Source organism: Ammospiza nelsoni, chromosome 3, assembly GCF_027579445.1.
Source record: "Ammospiza nelsoni isolate bAmmNel1 chromosome 3, bAmmNel1.pri, whole genome shotgun sequence".
Taxonomy (NCBI): Eukaryota; Metazoa; Chordata; class Aves; order Passeriformes; family Passerellidae; genus Ammospiza; species Ammospiza nelsoni.
In genome coordinates this window covers 57,335,485-57,350,349 of record NC_080635.1, presented here as the reverse complement: position 1 = coordinate 57,350,349, position 14,865 = coordinate 57,335,485, and the positions used below count along the sequence as shown (strand labels likewise).

General features: G+C 39.1%; 1 protein-coding gene across 1 annotated transcript in view; it reads left to right on the top strand.

Annotated features, from left to right (window-relative positions):
- The window catches only part of PPP1R14C (protein phosphatase 1 regulatory inhibitor subunit 14C), a 50,701-nt gene extending 37,220 nt beyond the window's left edge, over positions 1-13,481 (top strand). The window contains exons 2-4 of the mRNA XM_059469521.1: positions 1,933-2,016; positions 3,359-3,391; positions 12,170-13,481. Coding sequence (XP_059325504.1) covers positions 1,933-2,016; positions 3,359-3,391; positions 12,170-12,244 — 192 coding nt within the window. The 3' untranslated portion in view covers positions 12,245-13,481. The remainder of the gene's footprint in view (positions 1-1,932; positions 2,017-3,358; positions 3,392-12,169) is intronic.
- The last annotated feature ends 1,384 nt before the right edge of the window (positions 13,482-14,865 follow it).

Sequence of the window (14,865 nt, the reverse complement as noted above, 5' to 3'; positions counted from 1 at the left end):
ACAAAATATTCAATGTGCTGAACAGCACTTCTGAATGCAAACATATGCACAATTGCTATTTACACAGTTCAGTGGATGTGTATTTTGATAAGTTTACAATATTAGCAGTAACTCCAGGCACCCTGTCTTAACAGTATTTAGGCTGAGCTGCTTAGATTAAATGTTCAGGAGATTTACTACCTATGTGGGGAATTTCTGGTTCTTGGTGAGATATGCGAATTAGTATAGAGTTGGGATTATAAACTACTAAGTAAATGTACCACTGTTATGGATTATTCTTTATCCTTTCCAATTCTGATGGCTTTTACTGAATATATACCCTATGGAAGACTTCTCTTCATCTTGTTTAAATTGCTAGTGAATCTGTTACATTGAGTTAAAAACTCCCATGTTGCCAGATTGTGTTACAGTAATTGGTATTTTTACTTCATCTCAGCAAATGTCCACACTTCCTTTCTGACCAGGCTGACTGGGCAAAGGGTGTGCCTTGTGTGTTTTTGTTCACTGGGTCTGCCTGCATGACTGCCCTGTAGTGTCCCTGCACACTTTCCTTCAGAGATGAGGAATGAGGAACTTAATCATCCAACTTCTGCCCTTCCTCCTCACACTCAAAACAATGTTGAATAGTTGGCATTTTAGCTGGAGTTTAATACAGTTAGTTGTTTGCCACTTTGGTGCTTAACTTCTCTTAGATTAACTTGAACTAACTTACCTTTGTTGGTAATATTTAGACTGTCTTTTACCCAGTAGAAGAATAATTTGATATTACCTGAAGCAGTTGCTATTGGAGCTGTTAAATTATTTCATGATTGTTGAAACTTCTGCAACTTGCTAGAACCACCACATTTTTGTAAAAATGCTTTTTTAAAGGATCTTGAGAAGTGTTGGTGGGGTACAAGAAGGGAGCAGCTGCTGCTGTGATCTTTTTGCTTCATTCTGACTCTTAAATACACCCTCTGCTTTGGAGACCTTCAGGTCCCTGTTTTCATTAGGTTGTGCCAAAGTGATGCCACATCAGTGAGTCAGTTGATGGCAGTGTGCTTGTGGGAGAGGAGAGTCTTGCAGTGCCCATGTGTTGGCTTAGATGGAGGAGGGGCCACAGAGGAGCTGTGTGCCACGGCGCTGAGGCCACTGTCAAGGCTGGACTTGGTGAGGGAGAGTGGCTGAGACCAGAGTTTTGTATATGCAGCAGGGAGCTGCATAACCATTTTGATGAGAAAATGTATAAAGTGGCCAGCAGAATGTTTTTTGCATAACTGAAAATGCAATACATGGTGATATCTGTGGATAATGAATTCTCATTGAAATTCTAGAGCTCAGAGGTCCTTCAAAATGTATGGACTGCTGCTCTGGCTCAGGGAACAAGGCATCTGATGTGTTGGTGATGCAAAGAGAGAAATGTGTGGGTGGAGGAGGTTTAAGAAAAATTCTCTAAAGTACTCTATGCCTTAGAGTTTGTGCTTCACTGCAGGTCCTGAAAATCTGAGTTCTTCTGATGGAGCATGTATGTCATCCTTGTAAGCCAACTTTTATGCAAGGGAGATCTTCCACAGTGTTATCAAGAAAAGCAGTCCAATCAGAAATGCTTTCAAAACAATTTTGTGGCTTGCTGCAGTTATTATCACTTGCTCTTCCTTCTACCTTTGCTTCTTCATCCTCTTGCCCAGTACTGTGAGAGTAGCATGACTTGTGCTGCTGGCCATGAGTTAGTAACATGTCCTGGCTGAGAGCAAAGGATTTCTTAAGAACTGTCACCTTCTGTGAGGCTGGGACTTGGCTGATGCTGGCCTGGGAGCAAGGAATCAAGCCACCATCCCCTATTGATTTCCTTGTCTGGCTCCAGGAAGATGGGTTTGTATGCTATCACTAGGCTGCTTTTGGGGCTAGTTAAAAGACAGCTCTATGGACTAAATGTGTCTTTTTGCATTTCAGGAAGAAGAAATGCCAGAGGTAGAAATTGACATTGATGACCTTCTTGATGCAGCCAATGAAGAGGAGAGAGCTCTCAAATTACAGGTAATATTATTTTATAATGTTAAATCAGAAGGTGGCTGAAGTAATGCATCTGGATCGAAATCTTGTGTTTGATTGAATCCACTGTAAATGTCATGGAGAGATTCCTAGATCCACTCTAGTATAGTCTACCAGACTGTTCAAAGTTAATAAAAATCCTTTTAGATAAATCCTTTTAGAAGGTAGGTGATAACACTAGTAAATAAAAGTTCAAAGAACCCAGTAATAGAAGGAAATATGCTAAGCCAAATTAGCCTCATTCTGAATTGTACAAGTATATAAAATAAAGAGCACAAAACATAGGAAAATGAAGAACAGCATATGGAAAAAGCTGTATGACTGAGAGTCAGTTATGATGACCAGATAGTTTCTGTGATTCACTTCAGCAGTAGAAATATGTATACAGACCAGAAATCTTCCCTTGTGCTTAGACTACTGGCAATTATTTCTTTCTATACCAGAAAGAAATTGGAACCCATGAAAAAGTTCAAAGAAAGGGTAAGATGGTCAGGAACAGGAATTAGTTGGGAAATTCAAAAGCTGTCTGCTGAAATTAAACAGTTTAAACCAGCTCTCTAAACTTTTGAATCTTGTGTGAGGTAGGAATTAATGAATGGAAGAATGAGGGGGAAAATAAATGAAATATCATTGCCTTAATATAAATCTCTCTCTACATCAATATATAAACCAATAGGAAATGTCTCCATTTATAATCTTTTCAGATGCACTAAGAAAAGGCAGAGTGTTCTAGAGTCATGGCTTGCCCTCAGCTTGCTCCTGGGAGGTGACTAATGTGGTGCTTCGATGCAGCACATCTCATTTTGGTGCCTGTTAGCACCCTTTTCTCAGTGCCCGCTGGCCAGCCACAGAGACTGGGGCATGGCCCCAGGCTGTTTGCTCAGCGTTCATAAATAGCTTTGCTGCTTCTGCCTGAACTAGCTGCAGCAGCCCCCTGCTAGGAATGCCCTGCTAGGAATTACTAACATCTCTATTTCTGCCTTGCAAAGACACTCATGTCCTCACAGAAAGCTGCCTTCCACATATCTGTTCCTGGGAGAAATGTTCTTGGATTCTCCTCCTCTTCTCAGTTTTCCTTGGAGACAGGGGGTTTTGTAACTTCCTACAGGGAGAAAGAAGCCATTCTTTCTCTCCTGGTACAAATCATTCTGATCCACATAGGGAGCAGAGGTGACTTGTATAACTTTGGGGTTTCACTAACATCTTCATTCAGTGATTTCTGTTCTTGATTTTCTTTCTCCCCTCCCTTCCCAGGTTTCATACCATGACTTGTTTATGTTCACTATTACTCTGTATGGATACTGACACTTTCATATTTTGCTTCTAGGAAACTCTTGTAGATTGCTACAAACCAACAGAGGTAAAAGACTTTTTTAAAATGCTACTAACCTGTGGAAACTGTAGTTATGTTCACGATAAAGTAACTTTATTTTTATTCTTATAATAAAGTAATTAGATTAATATTAATGGCTATCTGGAATACTTGGAGCTTTATATACTAAAAATGCTTATGCCTGTCACTTAGCTACAGTAGGAATGTAATTGTACCCTGTGGAGGAACTGCTGGTCATTCCCACTGAACTATCAATATTGGTTGCTGTAATGTCCTTCTGGCTATACTGACTTTTAAAGCTGCTATATTACAATAAAACTAAATATAGTTATCATCAGATGGCAAAAATATTTGCATGATGGACTGTGCTCTTGACTGTGAAATCATTTAATTTTATCTAGGACAACAGTAAAACTTATTCAGAGAACTTTAATGCAGATATGCAGCTCAGGTAATTGTTTGTGTGAATGGACTTGAATAAAATTGTGGGATAACCTGTACTAGCAGGATTTAGTCACTCAACTTTCAATTTTTGTGTATCTCTTGATGTGTCCAGTGCCATTATAGCCTGCTTTTCATACAGTAATGTGTGCTTACTAGGAAGAGTAAATAACCCCTTTGACTCATTGTAAAAATCAAAAGTCTAGGTGCTGGGTCACTTAGTTCCATTTATAGAGTCAGTTCTTTCCCAGAAGTGGCTGCTGCACAGGGTTTAATAGAGGGGTTGCCTTACAGGATTCCTCTTGTCACAGACCTTTCAGCTGTGCATGACTAGAAGCCAGGTGTTTGGTTTTGAAATAAGGCTGGAAATAGGTTGGTTCTTCTGTAATATCTGCAGCTGTAGCCACATAAACTGGTGGGGCTCAAGGATAGTCAGACTATCAGGAAGAACTGCTGGTATGGTTGAATAGGCACTTCACAGTCCATGACATATTTTTTTCAAGCTTTTCCATTTTTATTGATTCCTATGGTAGATTGGGAAGATTCTCCAGAATTGCTATTATAGTTGCTGGTACAAACATTTTGACAGTGGGGAATTGACCCAGAAAGACTTAGCTGATAACACCTGTAGAGTTTGTTTTGTGCTGTATCTCTGTTGCCTTACAGCAGATAACACACATCTTCCATTATGGAGATGCGGTAATGCCAAGTCTTCAGCTGCCTCACTGTAGGAATGCCACACTACAAATGACCCTGACAGCCTTCTCCAGCCTTCTCTAAGCAAGTGCCATGGAACCTTGGTGCTTCTTCTTAAGATAGGTGTGAAGATGGATGCAGCATATGAAGCCCGGTGTAGTAAGAGAAAGCTGAAGTCATGACTAGCTGAGAGGAACAGGTTGCCAGGGGCTTACTAGTCAGTCATGTGCTGACCTCTTATCTCTGTGCTATCTGAAGGCAGAGGAAGAAGGCAGAGATCCTGTGATTACTCTTCTTCCTTCTTCATGCCATATGAATGATTTTTTTTTAGCTGTGAAGTTTGACACAATGCAAGGACAAATTTCAGAGAGCTGATAAGGATACATGACAGATGGCAGTGAGTGTTCCACTGGAAACCTTGGTTCTAGAACTGCAGGGAAGCTTTGTGCCATACTGGTAAATTGAGTTGATGTGGCAGTTCTCAGAAAACAACATCCTGGACACATCCTTGTCTGCCCTCAAGGCACCTGGATCAGGGTGAGATTTTAGTACTGAACTGGTGACCTGTGTCTTCAATCCTTTGTGGATGGGATAGAGGTAGCTCCCTTATCTGTGAGAATTTTCATCTTCCTTGACAATCTATAGAGATAGCCAAGTTGAGACCACTCACTCTCTACAACTAGCTGAAAGGAGGTTGTAGACCGATGGTGTTGGCCTCTTCTCCTAGGAACTAGTGATAGGAGAAGAGGACATAGCCTCAAGCTATGGCAGGGGAGTTTAGGTTAGAAGTTCGAAAGAAATTCTTCACAAAAGGGTTGGTGGATATTGGAATGGCTGCCAAGAGATGGAGTCACCACCATGGACGTGTTCAAGAAAAGATACTTTGTGCCATGGTTTAGTTGACAAGGTGGTGTTTGGTTGTAGTTTGGACTCATCTTAGAGGCCTTTTCCAACTTAATTGATTCCCTGATTCTGTGAGGTAGTTTTTAAAATGAGTAGCATCCCAGGACTATTTTACAACTGCAACTTTTCTTCATCTATGGCATGGTGAGCTCAGTAGTACTGCATAACTGCTAGCTTAGGCCACTTAAAAATGCTGATTTTTATCCTGCCATATGTGGACTAAAGAGCCTTTTAGTTGACTTAAACTTGCTATATAAGGATCCACATCTTGTCGAGAAAATCTGCAATCTTTTTATATTTGCAGACCATTCAAAACTATTGAGGTAGTTGGCTTGTGGAAGGATTTTTAGAAGATTTGTGGAGAATGGATATGAACTAATGGAATTTCTCCTGACCAATGAAATACAATCTGTCAAGTGCACTAGGGGTTTTATCATCAAGAGTTATACAATTTGCAAAAGATAGTGATCCCTAACTGGGGGAAAAGTTATGTAATATGATGTCCCTGCTATTCAGAATATCACAAGAAATAGTACAGGCAAAAAGGTTAATAACTCAAAGCTCTTACCCAGCTGTGGAAAAACCTTCTAAATCTGCAAGTGTATATCTTAAATCAGTTTTGCTCAGTATCTTCCATTTAGACTAAAGGTTAAGGAAAGACTGAGGAGTGTTTATATGTGTCCTGGATTGACTTTTCGTCAGGAAGCTGAGTTATCCAAGTCACTTAAAACATGGAAAGAGTTCCCAACTTCTTTAATAATTTGGCCAAAGATAGTATCTGACAGTAACTAATGAGGAACTGCTACAAAACTTTTCTTCTAATGGAAATACCACTAGACTGTTGAACATGCTTTAAAATATTAAAAGCTTTTCTTAGGTAGCAGTTATGGCTGTTTTAATTTGTATGGAAATATGCTTAATGTGGGGCCTTTATGTAAAGAATTACTATGTACACAAAGGATTTAGTATCTGCTAAATCAGTGCCATAATCAAATTTTGGGTCTGAACTTTTGTAATTGAAGAGGAGCAGGGAGCAGCATTCCTCTTCCTGCATCATCTGTGTGCCAGTCAGTTCTTCATACAGTTCCCACATGTCACTTGTGGAAAGTCCCACTCTGATCTTTGTTGACTTGCTGTCGCAGCGCTGTCTGATGTTCTCTGTCATCACCTGATGGTGGAGAATCTTAATGTTCTTAGTGACTATAACGGATTTAAATATAATCTGCAATCTTGATGCTCTTTAGATGATACTTCACAATAGATTCTTATTTAGGACAGGAAGACAGTTGTGATTGTGAAATCCATGAGGTTTTTTCAAGACACATATTTTGAAGAAGGCTGACTAAATCTGTATTGCTGTTATCTCTGCTACTGGTAACAGCAAGGCCACTTATTTAGACTGGGCATTGCAGAAAATTTGAAGTATTTATGGCTGATGTGAATTAGAGCTTCCAGTAGTGGGAAAGTCAAAGTGATGACAGGAAAAATGACAAGGAAACTTTTAAACTGCTATGGGAGAGAAATCCAATGAGTGGGCAATTTTTTTTGTTCACTGGCTCCAAAAGATGCAGCTGAGCAATACAAGGTCTGCAGATAATGAGTGTTTGAAGAGAACTGAATAAATTAGATTTGCAGTTTATTTACTTCTTTCTTTTCTTATAGAAATATACAAAGCTTAAGATGAATGAGCTGGAGATCTCTCCCATTCAGGCAGGATTAAATCTATTTTGTTAGTACAATTCTTCACTTAGTGCAAAATGGGAGAAAAAGGAGATGAAATTGCATCATAAAAGGAAGTTGCATAGCTGGAAGCTTCTAGTAATAATTTTTAATATGGTTTGCAAACAAACTGTGTTGAATTGTTGTGCATATTTTCTGGAGAACTTTGGCAGAGATTTGATTACTGACTACTCAATTACTCCAGTGGTTGGACTATTTCAGCAGCTTCTAACACTTTTCAAAAAGGTAGAGATGCATTTGCTTAACTGTATGTTTCTCCAAGTTTAATTCCTAGTTGGAGCAAATGACAGGCTTGTGATTAAACTTTTTAGAGTTGTCTAGGTACTGTGGTTTGAAAGATAAAAACTGTTTTGTGTATGTATTGACATATTGTACGTATTTAGTATAAAGGCATGAATAGAAAGCTCAATGCTTCTGAAACAGAACCCCATAACCCCAAACCATAAGGTTTGAAGGACCTTATGTTTATTTTGCTCCTAATATGTTATCAATTATTTCCAGTTAATGTTACTGTTTGTTTTTTCTATTGCAAGGGAACAATATGTAGGATACCCACAAGAAGCAATAGTCACTGCAGATGTGTCCTAAAGCCTCAACGTGGTGTGCTGCCTTACATCTGGGCAAGCCAGGGCAGCTGATAGGTGGTAAATTATTAAGTCACAGCAAATGTATTTTATGTCCATATTACTTGAAATGAAATAGAGAACTTGTAGAGAAAAAAGCTTAGAAAACCTGCTTGTTTAAAAGCAATGCAGGCAGTTGCATTTCAAGTAAAACATGATTTCTTGTTCATCCATTTGACCACTGAATTCAGTGAACTAAAACTTTTTATGTGTCTGCTGAGATCTGCCCTATATTGTACTACAGCGTTGGAGGGAATTAAGGTTGCATGTTTTCATTTCTGCAAGTAATCATGAACACAATTAATAAATACCCATAGCAATATCAGAAGGGAAGAGCAAGTGGTGATTTGACAAGAATAAGCTGTGCTGGTTTGCGTACTGCCAAATTGGAGAATCATTGGGCTGCAAGTCTTGACTGTAGCTAAGCTTTGTGGTATGTAGTTAGTGCCTCATACAGAGCTCACCAAAAAGCTAAAGTGCTGCAAAAATGTTGTGCTCTGGACACTGATGGTGCTGTGGCCTCACTGGAGAGGGCATGTTGAGGGCATCATTCAGTGAGGCTACAGAGATGCTGTGCTGGTTCTTGCTATAGAAGGAATCTTCTGGCCCTGTTCTCCCAAAGCAGGGAGAACACTTCCCTTTTCTCTGTACAATTGGCTTTAGGGGGGTTTGAGCCTGTGTGGAAGAGGTGTTTGGCAGTAAGATGGGTTATTATTTAGGTTCTTTCCCAACCAGCTATGGGATTGCTCTCCAGGCTGACTTTAGTTTTTGCATCCAACTAATAAAGCCATCTCCAAGAAATAGCCTTGGGCAAACAGTTAATCTTGGCTTTTGACCTGGCTACAGGGAAGTAAAGCTGTGAGGGAAAGCTGACTTAGGATTCATTTCGTGCTCTAGGGAAGCAGGAGGACTAGAAACTCTAAATTTTAGTTTAAAAACTAGTCCTACTACATGTGTACTGTTTGAGGAAGAGAAATCTGGAGAGGCAGAGTCTAATTAGTCTCCAGAATTAATTGGAAGACTTGAATAGGAAGCCTGGAATTCATTGTCTGTCAAATGACCTCATTAAAACAATGAGTCACACCACCAAAGCAGAGAGGTGAAGTGATTTCCTCCCCTTTCCTGAATTATCATTTCACCTTTGTTTTTTGCCTTGATTATTTTTTTGCCTAAGGCTGAATATAGATGAATTCAAATGAACTATAGATTTTGTCTGCCTCTCATTAAAATTTGCCTTTAGAATTAGAAAGATGTCTTCTAGAAACAATGATTTAGTATTACAAATTAAAAAGAGCCTCAATACTTGTAATAAGGGTGCCTCCTTGCAGAAAATCTGAAAAAAATAACTAAGTCTGCATACATTTTTGCACTTTGTAAAAACTTTGTTTTTTATTTTATTTACCAAGGCACAAAGTGCTGGTGTGAGATTTTTCTTGCATTAGAAGTGCGTGTAGCCTGTGTATTCCTGGCTATAACCCTTCAAGGAATAATGAATAGGTTTTTGAATCCTTAGCTGAATTATTCTTGTTTTTTAACTCCATGAATTACATCAGTGTATATAGGTAGATAATTCAAGCTGTATTACGGGAGTGCTTTTAACATAGATTAGTACAGGATCAGCTTTCAAATGTCTGATGCTGAATTTCAGCATATCTTGTTAGGGAGGATTTCAGTAAAATGCTCTGTGTAAAATGATTTTTGTGTACAAGGGTGGATATTAAGTCTTGATTCAAATAGCCACAAGGAGCAACACTGCAATTTTTGAGTGACAGCTTAAGAAAACAAAATTGGTATTGCTGACATCAACCTGTTTTGGTTAGTTATAAGGTGAAGGTTTACTGAAATGCTGTGAAGTCTCCTTTCCTGCCTCCATGAGGGAAAATATGCATCTTTTCTAGAACGCTGATTTTCCTTCATGGGGAAGGAAAAGCAAAGCAAGAAAGGCACAAGCACCAGAGCACAACTGTGTTGATGACAGCCAGCTCCATGTGAGTGTCAGATGCAAAGTGGTACTTAAATCCGAAATGTGCTGAACCAGTGCTGTGGTTTGGGTGTCTATGGAAGTGCACAACAGCGCGACTGCATTATGCAAAATGTCTGCCACATGCAAAATGCTCTTGTTGGATTTTACTGTTTGGTTACTGCAGACCCTTATTTCATGGGGAAAAAAAGTTTCTGGGGGATAAAGCCTTTAAAAATTTTATATGTACTTCTTCAAATGAATGCCTTCTCTGCTTTAAGAATACTTGCAGTTGCTTCAGATCTGTTTTAGGAGGTTGACCCTACACTTTGGTTTATTTTGGCAATATTAAGTTTCTGGATAGTGTTAAACTTGCCTGAAAACTTCAAGTGAATATCTTGTTTTGCAAAAGAAGGCGCTTTTGATAACCCTTCAAAGTTAAGGGGAAGAATGCCTCACTTTTGCTATAATGTCATATTAAAAAGCAACTGACCCTTGGCTACATTTGATATCTAAGAGAAATTTGCTTCAGACTCTACTGAGTTTTGGGAGAATGGGCAGAGGAATGGCAGGTTGAGATGTCCCTAATGACTGCAGAGTACCATAGGTATTCCTGTCTGCAGATGTCCCTTCCCATAAGGCTTTTACTTCAGTGAAGCTGCTGGAGAGTTTCCAGGTGCAGTGTCTTCTTGCAGAATATTTGTGGCTTGAACAGACAATTTAAAAAGTTTTCCTAAGGAAAGAACTGCACTTCAGCCCGTTCTTCTCCAAAGCTGTCTTAATCTGATGGGACTGGTTTTTTTAATGGAAAAACTTGCTGAGAGGAATACAAATGACACTAATCCCAAGTAAAAATCAAAGATTGCTTTATTTCTTTAATGATTGTACTGCAGGGCTTTATATAAGTTTGACAGTAAAAAATCCTGAAGTGTGTTTATATGCTTCAAGCAGCACCATGCCATATAGTTTTGCATTATGTAACAGATCCTTACAGTGATGATAGGATGACACAGAATTAATGCAAAGTTTGTTGAAAGCTGTGAATTTTTATAGTAAGCATGTCTTCCTCCTTCTGATTTTTCAGTGGAGAAGCACTGGACTGTGACAAGTTTAAAGTTGATATTGTTCCAGTGGTGGCTTGTGCCTTTGTGAAGTAAGACAGCCTCAAGAGGATGGAGGGAGAGGATTTGGGGGTCTAAAGAAACTGTTTTTCTGATCATGTGATTAGGCTGTCTGTCCAGATGGGAGGCATGATTGATATGCATAGATGTATTCCTGAAGTGGCCTTTGTTAGTTCTGGGTGGAGACTTCAAGCACTCATCCAGGAAATAATGCTTTCAGTTTTTTCATGGAATCATAGAATAGTTTGGGTTGGAAGGGACCTTAAAGATCACCTAATTTGACTGCCAAGGGTGGGACACCATCCACTAGGCTCAAAGCCCTGTCCAACCTGGCTTTTCACATCAACTTAACTGAATAATTACATTCCATATTTACAGATAGCTGATTTCATAAGAATCTTTTTGTATGTTCATACACAGTACTGTGGATAAACATTGTTTTCCCAGTGTGACAGTAGCTTTTAATCCACCTGCAAGAAATTGTATACCAAAAGAATTTCCAAGAATGATGCAAATCTATAAGCTTCTGTTCTCACATAGTTTAAAAAGAGGAAATCTGCTGAAACTGCAGAAAATATCACTGTGAATAAAGGCCTTTAATTAGTTTGTTGTGTTCTGTTTTTTTTTTTTTTTTTTTTTTTTTTTTTTTCTGGGGGGCATGGGGGGTTGGCATTTGTTTGTTTTCAAAGTAGTGTCATTCACTTAGTTCTGCAACCAGTTTAACCCATGATAAGCCAGTGGTGCTACCTCTGGCTCCTTGTTCCTGCCTTGCCTTGCACTGACACAAGTGTTAGTGTGGGCTGAGGGGTGGGCTGGGTCAGAGAGCTGAGCCAGCTTGGAAAGTAGCAGGAGAAGAGGAGAAAAAGCCAAATCAGCTTTAGCTGTTTTTCTTTAGCCAGATCAGCTTTCTTGTACAGCTCACTATGCAGCCAACCAAAATACTACCTCCAGCATGGAGAGTGGCAAGAGAAACACCTCTTTTGGCAAGAGTGCTGGTTTCTGTGCAGGCTTAAGCTGTGCAAGTCTGCTTTGACTGCATTGTATCCAGCCATAGGTTCTGCTTCATTCAGTAGTTGGTATAAGGCCCTATGCAGTAAATGCCTGAAAGATGGGTTATAACTGAGCCAGCATAATCACAAGGAAAAGCTCATTGTTCACACTTCTGCTGGATGGGAAGGATATGTATAAGGCTCCTGGTGATCAGGGCAGAGAAATTCCAGCATAGCAATAAAAGCTTAAATAAAAATGTGTCATTTGTGTTTTTAAAAGAACTTGATTATAACATTATGAGATCATTAAAATTGCTCTTTTTTTTCCCTAGGAATTTATCAAAGAGCTGCTAACTCGGATAAGAGGAATGAGGAAACTCAGTCCCCCTCAAAAGAAGAGTATATAAATAACTCAAAGTAATAGCACTCCCTGAAAGACATGGCAGGGGAAATGGGACTTTGAATACAAGACCTTTATTAAAATAATTGTCTTTCTCCACAACTTTTTTGATTTTATTCAGTTTTGACTCAAGGAAATTTTTTGTGTGTTTTGAGGGTTCTTTTTTAAGTGTCAATTATTTTTTATCAAAAATATCAACAATTTGGATGCTGCTCAAATTTCACCTGGAGGATTACTGAAGCAAGTGAAGAATCCAAGAGTAAGAGATGAGGGGCAGCAAGCCTATGTGGTGAACCAGAAGATCTTGTAAATTTACAGAGCTAGGAGACTTCTCCTTGCAACTAGTTGGATAATTTTCTTAAGTTGGTTGTACATTTAACTCATGGATGTCAAGTTTCTTGTGCTTGTCTGTACATAAATTTTAAAGTGGGTTGTGAATACTGTTTCACATGGATGGAAGGAGAAGTTTGTTATAGTAAATTATTTAAATGGTGGTTATTGCAAATTTGCTACCAAAAGGTACCAATTTAGATTGCTAAAATGAATGCTGCCATTTTTCTAAATACCCTTAAAGCAGCCCAGTGAAGAATCTCATCATATCTCCTTGTTTAGATCGCAGCATATGAAAATTGGGAATTTTAAGGGCTTAATTTGTAGACTTAAAAGTTGTTTGATTGACTTTGATGCTTTGCCAGGATCACTTCCTCTCCACCTCATGGTGTCTTGGAGCTGTGCTGCCCTGTACTGAAAATGGGCCTGGAGTGATATCTAGAGAAATGTCCATGAGCATTTAAAAGCTGGTTCATGCTGGAGGAAAGGCAGTGATACCAAAATGAATTGCAAGTACTGTATTGCATTTAATGATGTGGTCTTAATCAAATGCAGATTCCTCTCCTATAAAGGTAGGCAAAGAGTAATACAGCCTTTGTTTATGGCTCTGCCCTGAGAAGTGGGAGACTTCTTAACTTGGGCTCTCTTACTTGTAAGAGCAAGAGCAGAGATCCCTGCTCCCTTCTGGAAAATGTCCTAACTAGAATGTTTGACAAGCTACCATTTACTGGTAGGTGACATTAGTCAGGCATTTTATATCAAGGGTGCTCTGAACATATTTTATTTTTCAAAAGAAGTACATGTTTGTGAATTTTATGTATACTGGCAAGCTTTTTTAATGTATTTAATTTTGTAATGTTTACTGATGATTTTATTTACCAGATATTTACTCAAATAAATGGAACAACTTGTGACTTGTTACATGTACACTTTACAAGACTACTGTTGCTGAGTAGGTTTGTAAATGGAATTGCTTGTCAAAAAGAGAAGCCTCTAAGGTGGTAAGTACATGGGAACTCAGCTGTACTGACCCTAACTGGCTTTTAGTGTACTCAGTATCACTCAACCCTTCCCCAGTATCACTCACACTCCTGTAACCTGGTGCACATTTGAAGGTCTCCTCCAGATGAGGCTTTCCCTCCCTGTGCCTTAGGGAATTTAACAAAGGGTGGGGAAAAAAAGCTTAGAAGTTCTTTCAGATAAATGCTGACAAATTCAGATTCTTTTTGTCCACCAGAGATGGACTGTAGGGGAAGGCTTACACTGGGTGGCTCTCAGTTTCCTAGTGAAGGTGTGGCAGAAGGGGATCTTTCAGAAGGAAATACTCTACCTTTTTCCCTTTAGGCACGTTTTTGGATCCTCAAGAAATTCCAGCACTCTTGAGAAAATACTCACCTGCAGCATTTTAAATTTAAATCTTGTATCTTGCTGACGTTGCAATTTATCTCTAGTTTGGACTTGCTGGCAATTCTCATGTTCTCCTTTGAGATAGAGTCTGAAACAAGGCACAGTTTGAACAATAAGGGTTCTAGTAATTTTCACATTCACTGATGCATTTTGAGACTGCACTGACAATTTCAAATATCACTTTTTTTTTCCTTTATAATAACAGTGTGCCAAATCAGATGTCAATTAATGGCAACTATATCAAATCTCTCATTACCTACATCAAAAAATGCTATCCACAAATATTTTTTCTTTCATGTTATTTGGCTAAAAGCTGTCCACTTAACTGTACTCATGACATATTTATGTCTTTTATCCCATTCATCTTGCACTGAGTAGCTGTGGAAAGTAGCAGTGTACCCCTTCTAAAACTAATAGGTTTGGTGGTGCACTTAGAAACGGTGAAGGCTAGGATGGTCCTTACTGTTGTTGCCTCCTGGAGATGGGTTCAGTCACTTCTGAGAAGAATTTCCTCCAACACCACAGGTTTTGCTGTCTTAGAACTGTCAGGGAGCAAAACCAAGCTCTAAATAGCTTTTGTTTGCAGCTGGCCTGATTTTCCTGGGGATTGTGGGGTCTCATTCTTGCTAATTTTTCCTTAATGAAGCTACTCTTGGCCTTGGTGTTACTGAGAGGGGAATTGACCCATTCACTAAAGATTTAATTGTGCTTTATGTCTTTATAATGCGTGGGTGTTCTTGGCTCTGGGGAAATACTCAAGGAGCATATAAATAGCACTCTGTTACTGAAACAACTTGAAATTAAATCTTACAGCCCAGTCTCTTTACTGTCTTGGCTGGACAGCTTTCCTGAGAAGGGCCAAGTTGTTGCAATGAGAGCTTCCTCTGGGCT